This window comes from Nicotiana tomentosiformis, chromosome 6, assembly GCF_000390325.3.
Source record: "Nicotiana tomentosiformis chromosome 6, ASM39032v3, whole genome shotgun sequence".
NCBI classification, from domain to species: Eukaryota; Viridiplantae; Streptophyta; class Magnoliopsida; order Solanales; family Solanaceae; genus Nicotiana; species Nicotiana tomentosiformis.
Genome location: NC_090817.1, coordinates 18,277,813 through 18,303,030, shown reverse-complemented (window position 1 = coordinate 18,303,030; position 25,218 = coordinate 18,277,813). Strand labels below are relative to the sequence as shown.

General features: G+C 36.7%; 1 protein-coding gene across 4 annotated transcripts; it reads right to left on the bottom strand.

Annotated features, from left to right (window-relative positions):
• Positions 1–10,418: 10,418 nt before the first annotated feature.
• LOC104092643 (uncharacterized) lies at positions 10,419–23,456 on the bottom strand. 4 transcript variants are annotated; one of them, XR_011408378.1, is made up of 5 exons: positions 23,190–23,456; positions 22,470–22,607; positions 22,186–22,378; positions 11,949–12,016; positions 10,419–10,673 (listed from the first exon to the last, which is right to left on the bottom strand). XR_011408378.1 is itself a non-coding variant. In XM_070177160.1 (4 exons), the coding sequence occupies exons 1-3, from the start codon at positions 23,406–23,408 to the stop codon at positions 22,187–22,189; spliced, it is 549 nt and encodes a 182-aa protein (XP_070033261.1). In that variant the 5' UTR covers positions 23,409–23,455; the 3' UTR covers positions 10,419–10,673; position 22,186. The 4 variants fall into 4 exon arrangements, 3 of the variants coding, with proteins under 3 accessions (XP_070033261.1, XP_009596586.1, XP_009596587.1); XM_070177160.1 differs by lacking the exon at positions 11,949–12,016 and having other exon boundaries at positions 23,190–23,455; XM_009598291.4 differs by lacking the exons at positions 10,419–10,673; positions 11,949–12,016 and adding an exon at positions 17,301–17,775 and having other exon boundaries at positions 23,190–23,455.
• Between the last annotated feature and the right edge of the window lie 1,762 nt (positions 23,457–25,218).

The following is a 25,218-nucleotide window of genomic DNA, read 5'->3' as shown; positions in this document are numbered from 1 at the left end:
TAGGATAAGATCCAGAAGAGCAGTTGGTAAACTTGTCCCTTTTGGGGGGATTATTTGATTTAAAATGTTTTGCTTATCAAAAGGTATAGTCTTAGTTCAGATCTCGTCGTAAACTCATTTCTGTCAAGTTCCTTAAAATATAGATGATGGAATATTTTAGCATGGGGTAATTGAATAGTTATCCTTTCCCAATCTTTTATGTGAATCTCTGAATGCATATACTCTTCCTATCAATCTAACTTCTAAGGGTATTTCTTCTGTTTAGAACTGTGAACTAATGTATATAGTAAATAGGGTGAAGAATTGTGGGAGATTACTACTGCAATTGTCATGTACTTTTTGTTAAATGCATTAATAACGAGGCACTTCAAGATCAGTTTTTTGCCTCAGTTTGCTTTCGGTATATCTACATTTGGTGTATGGCTCTTGGAATGTATAGTGGTCTACAACCAACAGAAACAACAATGGCAAAAACAAAATCCATCGTGCTGAATTTTTTGTTAATATTTAATGGGAAAAAAGTTGTCACTACAGCAACAATTCTGTTTAATGGGAAAAAAATTGTCGCTACGTTGAGAATTGTTAAGTACTTAGTTGATGGTTTACCATTCATTTCCTTTCTACTTAAGAGTTTTCCTTTTTTATATGCAGAGGTTGTTTATGCTCATTTCTATTTAATTGTAAATGAATTAGGATTCAAATATATTAGAGAATCTGCTCTCTTCACTCAAATCAGTTAGTAGTTTCGATGTATTGGGGCGAGTGAGTAGGGTAGAGTGGGATCATAAGATTTAGGGCTTACATGTTACAAGATTTTTAATTTCTGAGCATAAACCAGTACCTGAAATATAATTCCAACATCCCGCTCCCTTCCAACGGAAGAGGGTATATATATGTTCCATTTATTAACATGCCTTGAATATTTTGAGATGCAGTAACTTGGAGTAGCTCTCTAACCAGATTATATCCACTCTACTTTTACTGTTTAGAAAATTTTTTAAAGATACAATCGTTGCAAAATAAGAACATTCAATTCTACATAACCTTGTGTTTTAGAAAACTGGAAACTTAATATAGTTGGTAAACCTCATGTTTGTAGATATACCGCATCAGTAGTGAAGTATAATAGCACGTACTACGATGCAAGATATAATTCTCCTTCTAAATCTGTTTGTAAGAATAGGGATTACGTCAAAGGTCCAAATATACCTTTGTACTTTCGAAAATGGTTTAAGAATACCCTCGTTATACTATTGGGTTATCTATACCCCTGCAGTCATACTTTGGATTCAAATATACCACTCATTTAAACGGAGGGACACGTGTCATCGTCCTGTTGGCCAATTCTAAATATCTCCTAATTAATTAAAAAGCCACACTATTTGGTACCCGAAAAGCAATTTTCTAAAGCAAATTTTTTTTGTAAAAACTGAAAAAAAACTGAAATTATTTTTACTAAAAACTAAAAAAAATAAAAATATTTTTTTTCCAGTTTTTACAAAAAAAACTACTTTAAAAAAAACTGAAAACTATTTTTCTAAAACAATAATTTTGTAAAAATTGAAAAAAAAAACTGAAAAATAATTTTCCAAAGTAATTAAAAACTGAAAAAAACTGAATTGTTTTTAACTAAAAACTGAAAAAAAATTGTTTTAGAAAGATATTTTTCACTTTTTTTTAAAGTAGTTTTTTTGTAAAAACTGGGGAAAAAATATTTTCATTTTTTCAGTTTTTAGTAAAAATAATTTCAATTTTTTTCAGTTTTTATAAAAAAAAATTACTTTAGAAAATTGCTTTTCGGATACTAAATAATGGGTCTTTTTAATTAATTAGTAGATATTTAGAATTGACCAACATGACGATGAGACGTGTCCTTCCGTTTAAATGAGGGGTATATTTGAACCCAAAGTATGACTGTAGGGGTATAGATAACCCAATAGTATAACGAAGGGTATTCTTAGATCATTTTCGAAAATAGAGGGGTATATTTGGACCTTTGCCGTTTTGCCGTAGGGATTATAAAGTGTTTGACCTTACGCCTTAGGGGAGGTGCTGACAACAACTAAAATCATGGTGTAACCTCTTCGAATGACCAGCTCTTTTATTTTTTCCTTTTCCAATTTAGACAAAGTAAGTAATGGCAGTGTTAGATTTTGCTGCACAAGAGCTTCTGAGATGTACAAGATTTTAGCTATGACAGGCACTAATGAAAAATTTATCATTGCCACTTTGGCAGGACTGGCTATTCCTTTAGTTCCCACCTTAAGCTTTGCAGTTAGGGATGTTCATAAAAATCCAAAAAATTAAACCAAACTAAACTGACCAAAAAAATCGATATTTTTAGGTTTGGTTTTGATTTTAATAAAAAAAAAACGAACCAAACCGACTATAAAAGTAGCTATTTAAATTTATTATTACACCTATATAAATTTATTATTACACCTATATATATGTATATTTTTATATAAAGTTTCTAAAATTTTATGGTACATATTAGTCATTTATATTTTTAGTCTAGTTCTTTGCTATTATAATAATCTAATTCTTTGCCTTCTAGTTTGATTGGTAGTTTTCTTTTATTAAGTACAAGAATTTATTTCTTATTAAAAATAATCAAATTTTAATTGAGTACTTAAGTTATTCATCACTATTTGAGTCAATTATCATCAATATATCTTGGTAAATGATAGATTTCTCAAAGAGCAATTGGTTTGATAACGTTACGTTGAAAATGTACTCGCTGGAATATGCGTTTGATAGTGTATGTCTCATATTTAAGAAAAAACGACAAATAACCGAAAAAACCGAAAAATCGAATCGATAAAAAACCGACTTAATTGGTTTGGTTTGGTTCCAATATTTGAAAAACCGACTTACTTAGTTTGATTTCTTTTTAGGGAAAAACCGACTCAAACCGAACCATAAACCCCCCTATTTGCAGTGTTTGGAACTTTTGATAACAATTCTAATGAATTTGGAATTCACTGATGATATTGGCCAAACTTTGTTGTATGAACCGGGTGTAGCCATTGATCTATTCTAAGTCTGCTCCCTTTTTGATGTGGAAGTCCTAATTTCCAAGTTTAATGTATTTTATGAATACTCCAATTTGTTTGTATACTGATGGACTTCCTTGCTTTCTTTTGCTTTCTCCTGATTTTCAACTTCTGTTTAGTATTTTCATTTCCATTGCTCTCCTGTATTTCATGAAGATCCTCTCATTTTTGACTTTATACCTCTGGTTAGTATTTTCAAGCTTTTGGTAACTCTCTACACGTTAGAGTGCCCCATGTTTGTTGAGAGTGTATGGTGTTATCTCCTTCTATTTTATTAAACAATCTTCGCCTTTTGAGTTAGTTTTTGCAGTTGAAGATCCATTTTTAAACATGGTATTAGAGCCAGACCAATACTCCAGGATACGCAACCTGGATGAGGGGTAGGGGGAGGGGGAGGGTGATACGAAGATTATAGAAGAAGAGTGTAAAGAGCAGTACCAGCTGCTTTGAAGATGGTACTAGTCGTTAAGTTAGTTAATAGAATTAAGTATTCTAGTGAATACACTTTAGTCCCTTGGTAGTTATTTTTATTACTGTTCAATATTTGTAGAATAGTCCCTGAGAGTTGTTAGGATGTTTTGTCCGGTAATGGGGTGTATAAGACCCTTTGTAATTATCTTAATTGGACAAGAAATGAAATCTATCTTAGCTAACCCCTAGCTTCTTCTTATTTTCTTCTTAGTTGTAGCTCGATTCTCTCTTAGATTCCAATTATCGTAACAGGGTATTAGAGCAAGCTCTTGGCTCTGTGGAATCCATGGCCGCCGAGATGTCTGAGGTGATTAATGTCCAGCACAAAATGTCGGTTGATATAACCCATTTCAGTCACATGCAGGAGCAAGTTGAGGTGAGGTAGGAACAAGCCATCCGAGCTCAGGAATTAGCTCTGCGGGAACTTCAAGATGTTGTTCATGGAGGTAAAAGGCCCGAAAGGGGTAAAGATCCAACTCCCAGTGGTAGTGAGTTATACTCTATGTCGGGTACCCTACTGGTAATTGGGGATTTGATGGTTCCATCTCCTTGTTCCCTAAATGTTCACGGTTCCGCAAATACTTGATAACATCAACCATCTCCCAATGTTTCCCTTTCACGTATTGTTCCATTGAAAACAATTATTTCACTGCAAAGTTTTGTATCAGCCACAACTCTTAATTCTAGTTTGCAAACAAGTGGTGATAATTCTGTCAAATCGCAAATCCAATATTGTCAATCCCCCATACCTAACTACCTAAATGTGACCAACACCAGCAACATGAGCTTCCAAAATACAGTTGTGCCAAGCAGCCATCCCCAAAGTAGTTGTGTTCAATATAATATGAATCCATCACTAAATTACATCGTCGCTACTCCATTGTACACACCCCAAACATAACACCATTACACCCCACACTCCCAGCATTTGAGCTTCCAAAACCTTCCACAGGAAAGAGCACCATTGTGTCAACCTCAACCCTTTCATATCCAACCTAACCAAGGTAGGTATTATCCATCCAATCAGCCTCAAAACCCAAGAATCTCTTTGGGAATGCAAGTTCCCTACAACCCTTATGCTCATAGTACTCAGTATTCAGTTGCCTACAATGTTCAACCCACTTATATGCCCCCTCTTTTATACCACCAAGCTCCATATATGGCCACCCATTTTCCTTATCAGAACATACATCCGGTCACTTACCACCAGAACCACCATAATATACCTTTACCCAATATTCCCTTTACCAAATATACCAAGGTGGAGTTCCCAAAATTTAATAGTGAGGATCTAAGAACTTGGTTATACAAGGTGGAACAGTTCTTTGCAGAAGAGGACATTTCTATCCAACAGAAGATGAAATTGGTGTCCTTACACTTTGAAGGGGAAGCCTTGCAGTGGCATCTAGGTTACATGAGGAGCAGAGGACAAATGCCTCTTCCAAGCTAGGAGGAGTACCTATGGGCTTTATCTGATTGCTTTGGAGCTGAGTACTCTGATGCAATGACAGAGATCATGAGAGGTTCTGTGAAAGAGTACCAAAGGGCTTTCAATAGTGTTATGACCAGGCTCAACCTGTCAGTGGAGCATGCCATTAGCATTTTTCTGAACAACCTTAAACCTGAATTGAGCAATGCAGTAAAGGTTGGAAACCCATGCACCCTACCCCAAGCCTACTATCTAGCAAGACTGCAAGAATCTAATTTTGCAGCACAAAGCAAAGCTATTAGAGGTACCTCTTCAGGAGCTCCTCTGAATAAAATAATAGTGGGTTACAATCAAAATAACCTGCAGAGGAACAACACAGGTACTATCAAAAGGCCCATTACTGCCAAAATGGATACTACCAGGAGAAGAAGATTAACCCCACCATAAATGGATGACAAAAGGGACAGGGACCTATATTTTTTCCGTGATGAGAAGTTCTTCCTTGGCCACAAGTGTTAGGCAAAGAGGCATTTATTTTCACTAGAACTGGAGAGAGTGAAGAGCACGAAGAGGAGGAGACAATGGAAGCACTAGGTGAAGTAGAGGAGGAAAAAGAGCCAGTAGAGACTCTGGAAAATTGTGATATCTCTTTACAAGAACTCAATGGTACTATGGGATTCAAAACCTTGAGACTCAGGGGTTTCACAGAACAAAAACCTCTTGAAGAATTCATTGATTGTGGGTCAACTCATGATTTTATTGATGAAGAGGTTGTTATGAGATTGGGTTGTGAAATTACCAAGATAAAACCTCAGCTAGTGCAAGTGGCTGGTGGAAGGGAGGTACCAAGTGACAAAATGTGCAAAGGATTCAAATGGTTGATGCAAAGGGCAGTGTTTCAGGATGATTTTCTATTATTCCCTATTGGAAAGAGTGGCGTAGTTCTGGGAATACAGTGGTTGTTCCCTTTAGAGGATATTAAATTTAATTTTAGGAGGTTGCAGATGGAGTTTGAGTATCAAGGGAAATTACTCACCTTACAGAGTATTAAACCAAAATTTAAAACCGTTGAGGCCAGGACACTGAATAAACTGTCAGTAGGAACTTCACAATTCTTTATGGTTCAGGTAAAGAGTGCAGAATCGGAATCCTTAGAACTAATGGAACAACAAAAAGATGAACCTACGCTAGTTAAAAGATTACTGGAAGAATTTAAGGGAATCTTTGGTGAGCCAAAAACACTACCCCCTTCAAGGGGTGTGTTTGTTGATCATATCCCTATAATGGAAGTCAACTCTCATGTCAATTCTAAACCCTACATATACTCACATGTTCAAAAAGATGTCATTAAAAATATGGTCCAAGAGATGATAAACCAACAAATTATTCAGTACAGTTCAAGCCCCTATGCTTCCCCAGTGGTTCTGGTGGGGAAGGAGGATGGGTCATGGAGGTTATGTGTGGACTACAGAGCTTTAAACAAGGTGACAGTGAAGACAAGTTTCTTATTCCTGTCATTGAGGAGTTATTGGATGAGTTGGGTGGTTCTCAAATCTACTCAAAGATAGACTTGAGAGCAGGATATTATCATATCAGAATGGCATCTTCTGACATTCAAAAAACTGCTTTCAAAACACATTCAGGACACTATGAATACTTGGTCATGCTCTTTGGGTTAACCAATGCACCCTCTAGTTTCTAAAGTCTGATGAACCTTGTCTTTCAAGAACATCTCATAAGGTTCATCTTGGTGCTTTTTTATGATATATTATTATATATCAAGAGCTTAGATGACCATTTGCATCATCTCAGAATCACCTTTGAGTTGTTGGCCGAAAATCAGTTGTTGGCAAAAAAGAGTAAATGTGTGTTTGTTGCCACCAAGGTAGAGTACTTGGGTCACTGTATCTCAGCAGATGGGGTAGCAACAGATCCCAAAAAAAGTAGTTGTTGTGCAAAACTGGCCTCAACCTGCATCCTTCAAGCAATTGAGAGGTGTTTTGGGGCTAGGTTGGTATTATAGATGGTTTATAAGGAACTATAGAATGATTAGCAAGCCACTCACTGAATTGCTCAATAAGGAAAGCTTCAATTGGACAGAAAAAGCAGCTAAAGCGTTTAGCAAACTCAAGGAGGTACCCACTTCAGCTCATGTGTTGGCACTTCCTGATTTCTCCTTACTTTTTATAGTAGAGATAGATGCTTGTAATGTGGGGATTGGGGCAATGTTGATACAGAAGGGTCAACCCATTGCCTTTCTCCGTAAGGGACTCTCTAGTCAACAACAGTTATTGTCAGTGTACGACAAAGAACTACTAGGTTTAGTAATGGATGTGAACAGGTGGTCATAATACCTGACAGGAAGAAACTTTGTGGTAAAACAGATGAGAAGGTTCTCAAATTCTTGTCAGAGCAGAAACTACACATTGGAACTCAGCTGAAATTGATCACTAAATTGATGCAGTATGACTTTACCATTGAGTATAAGAAGGGAAGGGGGAATAAGGTTGCAGATGCCTTGTCTAGAATGCATATGATAGAATTGTCTATCGTGACCTTATCAACTATGAAAACTGAGCTCTTAAACTTAATTGTTCAAAGTTGGAATCAGGATTCAGAGTTGGCAGAACTAACAACAACAACAACCCAGTATAATCCAACTAGTAGAGTCTGGGGAGGGTAGTGTGTACGCAGACCTTACAACTACCATGGGGTAGAGAGGCTGTTTTCGATAGACCATCGGCTCCCTTCCTCCAAGAACTCCCCACCTTGCTCTTTATTAGTTGGCAGAACTAATAAAAAGATTGAAGGAAGGAGACAGAGAGGCCAAGGGGTATACCTGGATACACGATCAATTAAGAAAAAATGGCAAATTTGTAGTGAGGGCTGATCGAGAACTCAGGAGGAATATTATAAACCTCTGGCATGACACTACAACAGGTGGTCACTCAGGCATTGATCATACTTACAGGAAGTTGGCTGCTTTGTTTCATTGGAAGGGATTGAGGGAGGATGTCCAAACTTATGTCAAGGCTTGTGATGTGTTCTAGAGGCACAAGTATGACACTGCACCTTATCCAGAGTTGTTACAGCCTCTCAAATTACCAGAATCATCCTGAAGCAGTATCAGTATGGATTTTATAAAAGGCCTACCAAAATCTAAGAACAAGATAGTGATATAGGTAGTGGTCGACAGACTAACTAAATATGCACACTTCATACGATTGTCTCATCCCTACTCAGCAAGTGGTGTGGCTAAATTGTTCATGGAGCACATTCATAAGTTACATGGGATGCCTGAGGATATAGCGAGTGACAGAGACCCCATATTTACTAGCAAGGTATGGCAAGAGCTCTTCTCAATGATGGGGGTCACTCTCAATACCTCCACCACCTACCATCCTCACTCAATAGATGCCTAGAGACTTATCTCAGATATTTTTGCTCAGATTCTCAGAACGATTGGTATTTATACCTAGCTACAACTGAGTGGTGGTACAATACCACATTTCATACCTCCATCCAAACTACACTTTATGAAGCCTTTTATGGGCAACCTCCCCATCTACACTTGCCATATGATGCTGGTGATTCTGCTTTGGATGAGGTGGACAGGAGTTTACTCACTAGGGAATACAAACTTCAATTGTTGAAATTCCATTTGTAGAGAGCACAACAAAAAATCATTGATCAGACTAACAAGAACAGATCTGATATGCAGTACCAGGAAGAGGATCGAGTTTATATGAAGATACAACCTTATAGGCAGGTTTCTATGTCTGGCCACCATTTTTCTAAGCTTTCTGATGGGTATTATGGTCCCTACCAAATTCTCCAGAAAGTGGGGAGTTGTTGCATACAAATTATCTCTGCCCTCTCAACTATTGATTCATCCCACTTTCCATGTTTCTCAACTGAAGCTATACCACAATTTACCTAAAGCAATTAACCATCCACCTGTTGTGGAACTTTCAAGTCCATATTGCCCACAACCTCAAAAGATTCTGGAAAGGCGTATGGTATGGAAGGGAAATAAGACAGTCATACAAGTGTTGGTGCAATGGGATAAAATTCCACCTGATTATGCTACTTGGGTGGACTAGCAGACCTTATGAGTTCGTTTCCCTAACTTCCTTTCTTGAGGACAAGGAAGTTTTTAGGGCGGGGGAGGGGAACTGATATGAATATTATAGAATAAGAGTGTAAAGAGCAGTACCATCAACTTTGAAGTTGGTATGATGTTTTGTCCGGCAGTAGGGTGTATAAGACCCTTTGTAATTATCTTAATTGGACAAGAAATGAATCTATCTTAGCTAACCCTAGCTTCTTCTTATTTTCTTCTTAGTTGTAGCTCGATTCTCTCTTAGATTCCAGTTATCGTAACAGAGAGGGAGGGGAGAGCTGTGTTAGAGTGTCTCTATAAGTTGAGGTAGTTGCATGTTGTCTCCAAATATTAGATATTATATGAAGCAGTCGAAATGTAGAAGTTGTTAGAGTATTAATTTTAGTTAGTTATTCCCTTCTTCAAACTATAGCTTTTTAATAATTTGAAATGGTAATACCAGGTCATAATAGTACGAAGTGGTTGTTGTGGATTAGTTATCTCATGCATCTTTTTTATTTTCCTTCATTTACTTTCTATTATTTACCTCCTAATTAGTTCCTAATAATTTGTCAAGTGCTTATTTCTTTAAATTATGAATAGCAGAATGCTCAATTTGGGCCTATTAGAACTTAATCTTATTTGAATTTGACTAGAGACTCAAGTGAGAGAATCCAGAACATTTCACAGAGACAACCTATCAGTTTGCAGTGGGCGCATAAGCAGTGGCGGAGCCATATGCTTTTAAGGGGTGTCAATGACACCCCCTTCAACGACAACAACAATAAAAGCCCAGTGTAATTTCACAAATGGGATATGGGGAGGGTAATGTGTTCGCAGACCTACCCTTACCTTGTTAAGACAGAAAGGTTATTTTTTATAGACCCTTGGTTCAAAGAACAATGAAAATAAAGTAACAGACAGGAACAACAATAATATAATAAAAGCAAATAGCACAACATGGTATAGTAAAGAACCAGGAATAAGAGAAATACAAAAATAGTACTAGCACTACTAGTAAGACTAAGTAACACTAGCGACTACGTATCATCCTTCCACCTTAATTCCCATCTTTACATTTTTCTATCGAGGGTCATGTCCTCGGTAAGCTAGAGCAATAGCATGTTTTGCCTAATCACATCACCCCAATATTTTTTAGGCCTACCCCTACCCTTCCTTTGACCCTCCATGATCAACCTCTCACACATCATGACCGGGACATCTATGTCTCTCCTCTGCACGTGTCTGAACTATCTCAACCTCGAATCTCGCAATTTGTCCTCCACCTGTCACGACCCCAAATTCCCTCTGTAGGATGTCGTGATGGCACCTAATCTCTAAGACTAGGTAAGCCTATCAATGCGGAATAATAATAAATATCTGAAATAATTAAACTACAATTCAAACAATTTCAACTCTCAAAACCCGGTAGTAATAAGTCACAAGCTTCTAAGAATTTATTCTCAATGTCTCTATATATCAAGAAGAAAAATAAGGAAGTAACATAAAAATGATAGAAGGGGACTCCGGAGTCTGCGGACGCTAACAGATATACCTCGAAGTCTTTGTGCGCAGGTAACTCACTAACGTCTAGACTGGTAAGATTTACCTGGATCTGCACAAAAAGATGTGCATAAGCATAGTATGAGTACACCACAGTGGTACCCAGTAAGTGCCAAGCCTAACCTCAGTAGAGTAGTGACGAGGTCATGTGAGGCCCTACTGGAATATAATAATGGTATGGTAAAATGTTTAACAATATAGTAAAATAAAATGACATTGAAAATGAATCAAGTAGTGTGTCACCATTTAATTAAGCAAAATAATGGTAAATAATATCTCGTGGAAACAAAACAGAATTTCCTTTCAACTTTAAGAAAATCACAACAAATAATCAAGGCAACTGCGACCATAAATCAATATCAATAAGGGCACTCCCGAGGTACCGCCTCGTAGTCCCAAATCATAAACAAATTCACAATATCTCATTTTCTTATCTCACCGCGGGAGCCTTCACAATTTATTTGAAAGAAAATATTTTTTCCGAAATAGCATCCCGCGTTTTAGCCATCCTTATCACACCGCATGACTTCTAGTAGTTCCTCGTACTAGCCACGCGTATCAAGCCACCATTATCTCACCGCATGTGTTTCAATACCCAGACCTTATACCACCGCATATGTATCAATATCACAATATATCACAATTTGCACCTCAAGTGCTCAAATAATTTAACTTGCCAAAATAATTCAACAACAATATGTTTCCACAATAAAGAGCTCACGGCTCATGCCAAAATAAATCATCAATAATATTTTTCCACAATAAAGAGCTCACGACTCAAGTCAAACTAATTCAACAATAATATTTTTTCACAATAAAGAGCTCACGGCTCATGTCAAAATAATTCAACAATAATATTTTTCCATAATAAAGAGTTCACTGCTCCATCACAATGAGTAAGAAAATCTTACAAAAATATTCAGGAGTAAATAATTCAGGAAAATGATATTTCAAAATCTTTAATACGTTGCTTCAATATCAAGTTTAAATATGCCAAATACTTCATATTAATAATATTTAATTTAAAGAAAATCAACCTTCAAATAATGCACAGAGTAAAAGAAACCAAGTTCCAACTAAACAGATAAAACAATTAGCAAGAAAAGGTCAAGCAAATTTAAAATATAAACATTAAATCAATAATGAAGAATATAACAAAATAAAATAATTTAATTAATGCGCAACAGTGATCTACACAATTTTAGACATAATATTTCACATTTATCCCGTGTACACACTCGTCACCTCATGTACACGACTTTTCACACATTACAATTATCAATCCTAGGGGAAATTTCCCTCACACAAGGTTAGACAAGTCACTTACCTCGACTTGCTCCAATTTAACCAAGTATTATGTTTTTCCTCGACTTTCCGACTCTGATCGACTCGTATCTAGTCATAATTAATTCGATACAGTCAACAAAAATTATAGGAATCAATTTCATAAGAAAATACTACATTTTTTAATAAAATCCTAAATTAGCTCAAATATCGCCCGTGGGGGCCACATCTCGGAATCCGGCGAAACTCACAAAATCTGATAAGTCATTCAATTATGAGTCCAACCATACCAGTTTCACTCAAATCCGACTCCGGATCGACACCGAAATCTCATAAATTTGTTTCTATGAAATTTCTAAAAGTTTCTCAAATTTATATTTCAAAACACTAATTAATTAGTGAAAACAACGATATATTCGTATATATTGACCAAATCCGAGTTAGAATCACTTACCTCCAATGTTTTTCCTTGAAAATATATCAAAATCGTCTCTCCTCAAGCTCCAATTCGTCAAAAAGACAAATGGGACGAAGTCCCCTGTTTTTATAACTTACAGATTGCCACGGAGCTCGATTTTGTCAGGAGCTCGATTTTGTAAGGGAGCTCGATTTGTCAGGGAGCTCGATTTGAGGGAGCTCGATTTGTCAGGGAGTCCGATTTTGACAGGGAATCCGATTTTGACAGGCAGTCCGATTTTGACAACATTTCCAACAGAAAAATAGTAGCAACTTTTGCAGCAGCTAAGTCCCACTTTTGATCCGTTAACCATCTGAAACTCACCCGAGGCCCTTGGGACCTCAACCTAATACACCAGCAAGTCCTAAAATATCATACGAACTTATTTGAAACCTCAAATCACATCAAACACCGCTAAAATCATGAATCATGCTCCAATTCAAGTTTAATGAAACTTAGAATTTCCAACTTCTACATTCGATGTCGAAACCTATCAAATCAAGTCCGATTGACCTCAAATTTTGCACTCAAGTCATAAATGACATAACGGAGCTGTGAAAATTTTCGAAACTGGATTCCGACCCCGATATCAAAAAGTCAACTCTCCGGTCAAACTTCCAAACTTTAAATTCCTATTTTAGTCATTTCAAGCCTAATTTCACTACGGACTTTCAAATAAAATTTCGATCATGCTCCTAAGTCCAAAATCACCATATGGAGCTGTTGGAATCATCAAAACTCTATTCTGGGGTCGTTTGCACATAATTCGACATCCGGTCACTATTTAAATTTAAACTTTTAATTTTTTTTCAAAATTCCATATCTCGGGCTAGGGACCTCGTAATTTGATTTCGGGCATACGCCCAAATCCCAAATCACGATACGGGCCTAAAGAAACTGTCAAAATACTTATCCGAGTCTATTTGCTAAAAATATTGACCAAGGTCAACTTAGTTGAGTTTTAAAGCTCTAATTCACATTTTAATTTATTTTTCGTATAAAAACTTTTCGAAAAATTTTACGGACTGCGCAAGCAAGTCAAGTAATGATAAATAGTACTTTTTGAGGTCTTAGAACACATAATTAATTATTAAATTTAAAGATGACATTTTGGGTCATCACACCCCTGGAGCAACACTCATCTTTTCCCTAATAACTTTATTCTTAATCTTGTCTTTCCTGGTATGCACACATATTTATCTCAATATCCTCATCCCATCTACCTTCATTTTTTAGACATGGAACTTCTTGACGGGCCAACACTACACTCCAGACAACATAGTCGGTTTAACCACCACTCTGTAGAACTTGCCTTTAAGTCTTTTTGGCATATTATTATCACAGAACCCCAGAAGCGAGCCTCAATTTCATCCACGCTGCACCAATCTGGTGTGTACCATCAAGTCAAACTCCATGATGCCTTAAGTTACATTACAGACCCAAATATTTGAAACTATCCTTTATAGGGATGACTTGTGTATCAATATTCACTTCCACCTCTGCTTCTAGCATCCCATCACTAAACTTGCACTCCAAGTATTCTATTTTCGACCTGCTCAACTTGAAACCTTTAGACTCCAGCGTTTATCTCCAAACCTCTAACCTAGCATTAACCCCGCCTCGCGTCTCGTCAATCAGTACTATGTCATCAACAAAAAGCATACAGTGTGGCACCTCCCTTTATATGAGCTGCTTCAGCACATCCAACGCCAAGGCAAACAAAAATGGGCTAAGAGTCGATCCCTGATGTAACCCCATCTCCACTGGGAAATGCTCTGAGTCACCACCCACGGTCCTCATCCGAGTCTTAGCTCCCTCGTACATATCCTTAATCACCCTAAAGTACGCTATCGGAGCACCGCTAACCTCCAAACATCTCCGTAGAACCTCTCTCGGGACTTTGTCGTAGGCTTTCTCTAGATCAATGAACACCATATGCAAGACATTTTTCTTCTCCCGATACTGCTCTACCAATCTCCGCACAAGGTGAAGGGATTCGATAGTAGACCTCCCCAACATAAATCCGAACTGATTCTTGGAAATAGACACATTTCTCTTCACCCTTTTCTCCACCACTCTCTCCTAAACTTCCATAGTATGACTCGGCAGCTTGATACCCCTATAGTTATTGCAGTTCTGGATATCACCTTTATTTTTGTACGACGTAATCATCAAACTCCACATCCAATATTCGGTCATCTTCTTCGTCTTGAAAATGACATTAAACAAACCAGTAAGCCACTCCACGCCTGCTCGACCCACGCTCTTCCAAAATTCTACTAAGATCACGTCAGTCCTAGTCGCCTTACCCATGCTCACTTTCCACATTGCGTCCACAACCTTGATACGCCTACAAAACCCAAAATCACTTTGTCTCTCTCTAAGTTCTCCAACTCATCGAGCACGATGTTCTTGTCCCCCTCCTCGTTCAAGAGTTTATGGAAGTACGTCTGCCACCTACGCCTAATACTCGATTCGCGAAAAAATAATATTGTATAACTAAATAAAAAATTGTTTTTTATGTATAGATATTATATGACTTCTTCGTGGATTTACTTCTTTATATTTTGACCCCATAAGTAAAAATTCTGACTCCGCTTCTTGTGACATTGCATGCAAAAAAAGCCACAATGGTACTGATGAGTTTGCTTTAAAACCAGCTTTAGAAGTGTTCTGCTCTACTAAGTGTTATGCAATGGCACGCACCCTCTGGTACAATGTATAGTCGGAAGTGTAAAGAGAACCTTGGTAGGGTGAGAAATCCCTAAGGGGACTTTGAGAAAGTATTAGAGAGTACACGTCTTAGGATAGCTTTGAGAAAAGAAATGAAAATTGAGCGAACAGATAACGCTCGTCTGACCTGAAGGACATTATGAATCCACTCGACCCGCACAGCATTCGTTTGTGTCGAGCAGATCCAATAGTATAATATAACATTCGCTTTTCGAATATAATTTGTGGAGTACTTGTAAGAAAAATGGGCTTACACAATAAATATTTTATTTATAGTCAAATGCCTTTGTTTGGTGATAGTCCATAAACTTGTCCATAAACTTGAACACACTTATAAGGGTGGTAATTAGTTATTAAGTTGTGCATTTTATGTACTGGGTGGTCTAGGTGGTGAATGTAGGCTCAATCCGATAAGGTCCATAATGGGAAGGCTTATTAGGGTTTCATCAATTGCAGCTATTCCCTTGTATAAATACAGTCGGTTGGGTGTGGTAGTTGTCTTTGACACCGCTAGTCGGAATTGGAGAAAGGGTAATAAAAAGGAAGACCTAGTCCTTTGTCAATAATGCATGATATGGCTGAAATAGGTATGCCACTATTCTTGCTAATCTAAAATTGTTTTTTGTCCTAATATCGTGTTTGATTTTGGGTTCATATTATGTCAATACTATTAAAGTATGCCTTTTGTTTCAATATTTGTGGTATTCTTTTCTATTTAGTCTATTCAAATAGGAATGTCGCTTTATATATTTAGAGATAATTAAACTTTAAAATTCAATTTTTATCTTTAGTAAGATGGTTTATAATCACACAAGTATCTAAGATTGGCTTTAGACCACAAATTTCAAAAATCTTATAAATTGAAACAACAAGTACATATACACTAGAAAAAATACAGTATAGCGGATTCAACTGAACCTGCTCCCTTGAATGTAGGTCCATCCCCATTCCCCGCCTCTATGATACTGCAAATCCAAATGACACTTTATAGTGTAAAATGGTGTGTTCATTAGTCTGTCTTGTATATAAGTTAAAGGGTATGTGCATCTCACAGAGCAAATCTTCGAATGACCATATATTTCAGAGTCCGGATTAGTCCGGAGTTTATTGTTGAGATTATCATGATACAGAAAATGTATGTGGGGGTTAAGTGCTCTTGAAAATTATGGCAGCCATGCTAGCTTTGAATTAACATTGAAAAATTAACATTGAGCCACAAGTTATTTCAAAGGCATAAGCAACTGATTCATTTCAAGAATTAACTAATTGAAAAATAAGTGATATTTAGAACAATATAAAGCACAAGTGTACATGTGCATTGCAGTAAACAAAATGGTCATATCTCGGTGCTTTCTTTTTCCTTCGTCTATATATAGTGATTCCAAGAAGTGATAATACTTTAGTCTGGTCGGACATCACTTACTATTTCTGTTCTTAAGAAACATTACCAAATTTAACCCCTAGTTAAGATTCTCATCCGACTTAACCCATTTTGTACAGCAGTCCAACTTCAGCCGACATTGTGAATGAAGCTGTACTGGACCCAGATTGGTTCTTCTGAAATTTAGCTAAATCTTCTCCAACTCACTTCAAATGTGAATTTCCAACTCCTCTTGATGTTTCTAACCTATTGGAGCAACATACAATCCAAACAACTAACAAACTTGATTTCAAAATCAATCCTTGAAAGGCCTTTAATGATAGACTTTCATTCTTCAAGTTTTTAATCCACCACGATAAAGAAAAGCTCAACCTCAGTTCAGGCGAATTTTTTATATGTTCAAGGAAATGTAATCATTTGCCATACGTTCGTGTAACCTAACCTCCCGCTGAAATCCTTCCTTTGTTATGTGATGATCGACAACAGTAACAACTTATACACAAGTAGTTTTGTTTCTTGGCCACCTTATTTCCTAACACTTCCTCGCTTACATTATATGAATATTGAATCAATATTCATAGAGCACAAAGCAGAGATTTCGCCTCAAAATATCAATTCTTATTTTAGAAAACAATTATGAAAACAGATCATGATATGCAGAAAGGAAAACAATAAATTAAGAAATTATTTACTTAAGTTGTATTGGGCCCCTGCTGATTCTGCTCGTTAACATATAAAAGGCTGACTAATAAGTAATACAATCCCCTAATGCAACTCCAGGCAACACAACAATCAATTTACATGTAAAAGGCTGACTAACAAAATTGACTTAATAAAATTGAATACTCTATTAGGTATTAAAACATTACTCAGATTCCACGCCAAATCATACATAAATAGAAAGACTGCACATGACACATGAAAGTTAAACAGCTGTCAATACCGATGTTCCAAGAGAGTTCAACCATAAATAAGACTACCAATAGTTTAAGGGTGCAACTAACAGTTTGTGCCAAGTTTAGTGGTGTCTTCAGGTATTCTACAACTAATAAAGACATCAATCAATATTAACCGCTTTAGTATTGTAGAATGAAATCAGTTTACTGGGCTAACTACCATGCCAACAAAAGTAGTTTAACTCATCACTACCTAGTAAGGGCGTTGAGAATTGTTTTTGCTTTTTTTTTAATGATAGTGGTTTCAACTTTCAAGTAGTACTAGATCTAGAAAGCAATAGTTCAACTGCCTCTTTTCTTGCCTCCGGTGAAGCTTCTTAATTCAACTTCGCGGATAAACCAACTGCACATTAGTCCAAGAAAAAAAACTAAATTAGCCATCATGTATAGATGCAAACCAAGGCAAATCAGCCATCAAGTATAGGTCAATACTGTTACTTCAACTCTTTGACAACTAAACCACCACCACCAATTCAGGGCAAGTCATCACAGTTTAGTAATTATATTTAATCATATATTCCCTAAAGACAAGAAGGTCCAGTAACAGCTATTTTCATGTTTCAGTGTCATACCAAAATCTCAACTCCTACAAAAGTGTCTCAAGATGAAGTTCAGGTAAATGTATGCAAAGGGGGGGAATCCAAAAATAAGGTGAATGGAAAGGGAATGTTTTTTTTTTATTTTGCACCGGGTGTCCAAGTCTCTTTTAAGCCCCGACTAATCCTGGGGGTGCACAGGCCCTCGGCAAGGAGATTCCCGCAAGTGCACCACGGTTAATTCAGGTTTTACCCAGTCCGATGGCCCTCAGAAATTGTTTGCACCCAGTAAGTTTCGAACTTGAGACCTTGAAAGGGAGCAAACCCCAAGGCTCAAGTCAATTGCCACCAGGCCAACCCCTGAGGGTTATGGAAAGGGAATGTGCGGGCATATAGAGCTAAAAAGGGGCAGAAGCAGTGATAGTAACACACGACACACAATACAACCGGAGAAAATGAACACATGGTTGTTACAGCTAGCTACAGAGAACTACCAGTTCAAGGTTCCCTCAAACCTTGACCAAACTACACATGAGCATATTAGAATTGACAGAAAAAGAAACACAAAGAAGAAGAGGAAGCCTAAATTTCAGAAGATCAGTAGAAACGTGAGCAAAACAAGAAAGAGAGGGTATTCCCTGATCCTGAAGATCAATGCAACATCATGAATAATTATTTTTGTAAATCTGAAGCAAGTAGAAATTTTCTTCCGGAGTGGTAATTCCTCCTGAGGTGGTCTTGGGAAATGAAGGCCAGGTGGAGGAGATGAATACCAACTAAATGTTCCCTTCTTTGGTTTAGATGCCCACCTATCAGAAAAGAGGTGCTAGGGACAAAGCTAAGGAAAGGGAACATGAACATCCAGCTGGGGAAGTTCAGAGATTAAGGGCCAGGATGAACTTCTTATCAATGATGCACAAGCTGCAGATGGAGTACTAGAGGATACTGCCTACAAAGACTGGTCAGGATATTGACATGGACGGAATGTGGCTTATTTTAATAATCTCTCCAAGGGGTTTTCTAAATTCCACTAATGGGCAAAATGAAAATCCAATCGGTGGAGGGATAAACGTCAGAATTAGTAAAGACCCTAACCCTACTGTGTCTCGTGATTATAGCGATCTCATGGAACGTTAGGGGCATAGTGTCCCAAGGTGCTGCTGCGAGACTCAGATTAATAAAACAACTAAAAAAAACTTCATTTTCTTGGACGAACCAATGGTGAGGGCTAAGAACATTGACAAGTTTAAAGGAAGTTGGGACACTGATCCTGATTTGACAACTGCTCCAACAAAATTTGGATCTTCTGGACTGGTGCACGTGTGATAGCCATTCTGGAGGATAAGGAGTACAGGTTTTGTTACATACCACCCAAGCCCAAGGGTCAATCTCTTTTCACATTACTGTTGTATATGGCAAGTGTGAGGTGCATTTGAGAAATGAGTTGTGGAATGAACTCAGGGCTACTGAGAGTAACATTGATGGTTAATGAGGGGTTGTTGGGGGACTTCAAGTCATTACTAATGCAGAAGAAAAACATGGAGGAAGACCTTTTAGGATCGAGGTATGTTTCAATTTCATATCTTGTCTATCTCACTAATCTGTGTACGAATGGCATAGTCAATTTGGTGCAACTACTGCCGCATATCTGTCAAGATCGTTCAAACCATGTTCTTTTGCTGATACATGTGATATGAATGATTAGAAGATAAGATATTTCAAATTCCATTATGCAGCAGGTGTCCTCTCTGGGAAGAGAACCCTGAAGATACTCGTCATCTTTTCCTACACTCCAAGATAACTTATCAGATTTGAAGCTTGTTTTTTGCTATTTTGGGCAGATCATGGACAATGCCTCACTCTACTCGGGATTTCTTACGTAGATGGAGAATAGATGGTCTCAATAGGAAGACACACAAGCTTTGAAAAGTGCAACACTATTCCCATGGTTATTTGGTGGACAATTTGGACTGAAAGAAACAATAGAATTTTTGAAGGCAAAGTTAACAACATACATAGTCTTAAACACAAATGTATTTCTTTGCTAGCTTTTTGGTGCAACATGGCCTTTGTAAACTATGTGATTCCATGTTAGATATGATCCAGGCATTGCAAACTTTGTAACTTTTAACACTGTCTTAGTGCAGTTATACCATTTATAAAATATCATTACGTATAAAAAAATATGGGTAGATCACGAGGATTATCCAAAGTAACCCAAGATGCTTGGTGTCTAACGATGTGGCAGGTAATCCTCTTCTCATTCTGCACCAAGAAACTAGAGAGTTTGCAAAGCCCTTAGTATATGGTCTAGAACTGCATTTGGTGATACTCGTGAAGAGCCAAAGAGTATGGGAGTTCTAATTAGGAGTTTGGAAGAGGCTGTTGTGTCTGATAATAGTCGAGAGAATTGAATGAATTTACCAAGGGCAAGAGCGGAGTTTACCAGATTCTAAAACTACAAGATAGTGTAGAAACAAAAGGCAAGAGTGAAATGGCTTAAGGGGGAAGATACCAACACTGTTTTCTTTCATGGGGTTAATAAAGATAGGACGAAGAAGCTGAACATACAGAAAATCAGAGATGGAGATGGACAGTGGGTGGATGGTACTAAAGATGTGGCAAAAGCAACTGTGAAGTTCTTTGAACAACTCTTCAGTGCTGAAGACATCTCTGGAGATTGTGAGGTGTTAAATGTTGTGAAGAAAGTTGTCACAGAGGAGGACAATGCAGTCCTTACAGCTTCTACACTGCAGGAAGTAAAGGAAAGTGTGTTCTCAATATATCCAAACAGTACACCTGGTCCAGATGGTCTCAATGAAAGGTTCTACCAAACAGCCTGGCCTATTATTGCCAAAGATATTTATGAAGCAGGTATGGCCTTCTTCCTTGGAGCTACACTCCCTAAGTCCTTTACTCATACATGCCTTGACATGTTACCCAAATTGAATCTCCTAAACGCTATACAGATATTAGTACCTATCAGCCTATGCAATGTATCTAGCAGGATCATTGCTAGGTGTTAAATGCCAGATTCAATATCACACGGCCCAAAATAATTACTCAAAATCAGAGTGATTTTGTCAAGGGGAGAGTTATTACGGACAATATACCACTAGCCTAGGAGATTGTAGATGATATTGCAAACCTATGAAGGGTGGCAATGTGGTGATCAATTAGATATGGCCAAAACATACGGTAGAGTGTCTTGGTTTAGAATTCTAGATCAACCTCATGGTTTCTAGGTAGCAAACAATTGATACTCCTAGGTAGCAAACATGGTTTCTTCAACTCACCGAGGGATCTAGGGTGACCACCCTCTAACACCCTCTCTTTGTGTCCTCACTGCAGAGTTACTATTGCATGCTTAATGCATTGCACAACAGCAGGAAATATAGCTTTATAAGCAGCTATGGGTTTATGGCCCTTAAATTAATCATTTAACCTCTGTTAATGATACTATAATTATTAGCAGTGGAGGTGACATCTCAGTACAACTCGTTCTCAATACTATGGTGAGTCACGAGTTATGAGAATGTTTTATGGGCATCTGATAAAGAGAATTAAGAGTCGCTACACTATGGCACCTAATACATCCCAAAGAGTCATCTGAAGAGTGGGAAGAATCTTAGGAATGAGATTTGATAAACTCCCCATGAAACATCATGCATGTCCTTGAACTTAAATAAGGAAGAAGCTTTCTATCTTCTCTGAAATGGTGAGTACAATAATTAACAGAGTAAAGGAATATAAGACACGTTCTACTTGCTCTGAACATCCACACTCCACACTCTGCCAGTTGTTCATCCTTTTAAAGGAACTATTAACTATTGACATTGTTGAAAAATATATTGCAAGATTCTTCTGGTCAGGCATGGAGAATGGTGGGAAGCATCACCGGGCCTTCTGGACCAATCTATGTTTCCCTTATGAAGGATAGTCAAACTTTAGGATGTTGGAAAATACTTTAGAATAAGTTTCACTGCAAAAAAATGGTGGAATCTCTGAACCACTAACACATTGTGAGTCTATATACAGGCTACACACTGCAGAAATTCTCATCCAGTCACCTAACAATGGAGAGCTGGACGATCACATAGTTGGAACGCCTATCCACAAGTAAATCATCTGATATCCATATCCACAAAAATTGAACAACCAAAGCCAAAGAAACAACGTAAACAAATAGCACTAAGATTCATTCAAAATCTGTATACCTCAAACCAGCAATTTTCTCCGGCAAAGGCAGACAATATTCTCCCCATCTGGTCCTTTATATGCATGGATTTGAAAAGTTTCTTTAGGTGAACGCAGAGTGAGATTTTTAACTTTAACAGTCATAAAAAATTCGCGGCATTCGGCCAAAATAAAGTTCACTTTTTCAACATACAAGACCTCGTATTTGTAAACCTGCAAGGCACGTAGAAAATACTGTAAGGACACTTGGGGTGAGGGAGATTGTTCAACCAGAGCAAAGATGATAAGATGAATAAAGGCCTACATTGGTTTCTTTACTGTTGTAATCCTGAATAGCATGGTTAGCCAGTTCCATCAGCAAGTCAATTTCTTTCTCAAAATCCAGGTATGGTATAAGCATAGCTGCCTTGGCTTTACCCGGATAGATGTCAATGTCGAAACCCTGCCAAATAAGCCAATCAGTCATGAATCCATACTCGAGCGATAACAAGAAGGGGTCATAATTGAAGCTGAAAGTCAAAGAAGCTGATATTCAATCAAGTAAAGAAGTTTAATTTGTGGAGCTAACATGCTGTTTTAGAATTTGGTCTATTTGCTTAATAAAATAAAGAGAACAGGGGCTAATCAAATCACTTGAACACTATGGCTAAAAGTACCACCAAAACAGCCATGAATTCCTAAATTTATTTTAACACGTAACCAAGTAAGCCCCATAATCTTGTCTGCCACACTTAAGGCTCTAAACAAAATTAAGGAGCTCAGACTGGGCAGAGCTTGGGATATTACAAATTAGTTGTTAAGAATGCTCAGACAATAAGCAGGCTAAACAACTAATTTTCTAAAAATATACTCCTAATGTTAAGAACAGCCTTAGCCAACTAAAAGTAAAACTGGGAAAAACTTGGAATTGTTGAAAGTGATAACAATTGTAAGCTCTAATTAAGAAATTTGACCAGCTCTAATTGATGTGTGTGTATACATATAATGCAAGATTAGAATAAAAGAGTAGTGAAAGAAGACGAACATCCGAAGCAAAAATCTGAAGGAAGTATTTCCTATAAATTCTGCGAAATATAACCCTGTGCTTCTCCGAAGCGCCTTCGGGGATGAAAGCGTCGTCATCCCAGACAACCTGACCAGACAAGAACCTGCGGGGCAGTTCCCTCCTCTGCCAGTCAAGTAGTTCTTCTGCAAAACATGGCTCCTTATCAGGTGAAAATTGCCTCGATTCACTATCGGCCATTTCTTCGGAACTATCGACCAAACCCTAGTACCAACAATTTCCCATATATGCTAAATATATATACTAGGAGTGAGTAGTATAGAAAAATAGTGCCGGGGCACACTTGTAAATTAATTATTACAATATTTTCTTTGCCTTTCTCATCCCTATAATAATTTTCTTTATGAGTTTATATATCCAAACTGTCTTTTTATTTCTCTTCAATCTCCTACTTTACTTTACTAACTATCTATTTTCTATCTCTCTCTATATATATATATATAATACTATATTAAAAGTACAAAAACCCTTAACGAAATATCATTCGTCATTTTTATCCTTCAAAAATCGATTTCATATTGGACAAACCTCTAATTTAATTATGTTCCTAATATTTAAATTTTTAAAATCACTTAGAAATTTAATTATTAAATATTTCCTTATTTGTATCAGGTATGTAATCCTAAAATTGAGACATTTAAAATAGAATAATTTTAAGTCCGTGTTAGAATCGTGTAAGCTACAATTAAGTAATCATTGTTATTCACTTTTAGAATTACAAATAGCATTTTCTCCCACCACCTAGAATCGGTGTTGCTATCCCTTGGATCTAACTCCTTTTATAATTTTTATCTTATCCTTTCCCCAAAGTATTATAAGATTGTCCCTTAATTCGTTTAGTATTTTTAATTTTTAATTCTATTCTAATTTTTGTTTATAATTTACCACTATTGTCGTACATGATGTATAACACTATGAAATTTGAGTTAGTTTCAATAATATCGAATTTTAAATAATTTCCTACTACTCCTTGTTAGACAATTTGACGTGGACCTGACATTCCAAGCAATAAGTTTTGGCTAAAAGTAAATAATATGAAATAATTGTCCAACATTTATGAACTATACATATATAGATTTAGGATTTCATTTAATATTGTTTGATTCAGTTTTCTCTAATGCTAAATTTAGACAGTTCCCTCATATTATCATTTTAGCTGTAACAATGTCTTGCAATTATTTATATATTATTATTTAAGGTATAATATTGGTTCAAAATTAGTGTCATGTTTTTTCCCGATAAAATTATTTTTCCTCTCCAACTTTTTACTTTAACAATCAAAGTTACCTTCCAATTTTGAACAACATAATACATTTGTCCTTACTATCTCAAAACAATTTTTAAATTAATATTTTAAGCTCAGTTTATTATGATCAAGCTTTATTTTATTTTTTTAATATCGTGATTTTTAAAAAAATCTATCATATTAAATTACCTAAATAGTGAATTAAATATTATTTCTAAGTAAGTAAGAAAGAAAAAATAGTGATCAAGCAATTATAAATTAATTTTTCTAATTTTTAGGACTTTAAAATCAATTAAAAAATTTATTTCATAATTGGAATTATATAGGAACTTCTAATATTAAGGAATACAAAATTAAGAAAACATTTACTTATATAAGCCATTTTCTTATTTAAAGTGTTAAATAAATTTCAATTATTTTTTTTGATAAGAGTGAAACCCGCCGCCGCTACACTTAGTGCGCACTAGGTAAACTTCCCTTTGTGTAATAGTCTGCAAACCACACGGGGGAGGTAAATCGCACTAGGCAAGCCATGTGCGATATGCTCAATCCATAAGGCATTGAGGGGGATTCGATCTCAGATCATCCGTATAGATGACAACCCTCCAAACTAATTGGGCAACCTCGAAGGGTTAAGCTGTCTGATATACTTATTTTCACTGCATACAGATAAAGTTAAAAAAGGTACAGTTCAATTAGGATGTAACAATTATAATCCAATTGTTTTAGCTAAGGCACGTACAA

Excerpts from the sequence above, each read along its gene's own strand:
- LOC104092643 (XM_009598292.4), bottom strand. The coding sequence starts at position 23,408 with ATGGCCGATAGTGAATCGAGGCAATTTTCACCTGATAAGGAGCCATGT. Across the intron at positions 22,608-23,189 it reads TTCAGATTTTTGCTTCGGAT|GGTTTCGACATTGACATCTA; the intron begins GTTCGTCTTCTT and ends CTTATTTGGCAG. Across the intron at positions 22,379-22,469 it reads ACAACAGTAAAGAAACCAAT|GTTTACAAATACGAGGTCTT; the intron begins GTAGGCCTTTAT and ends CGTGCCTTGCAG.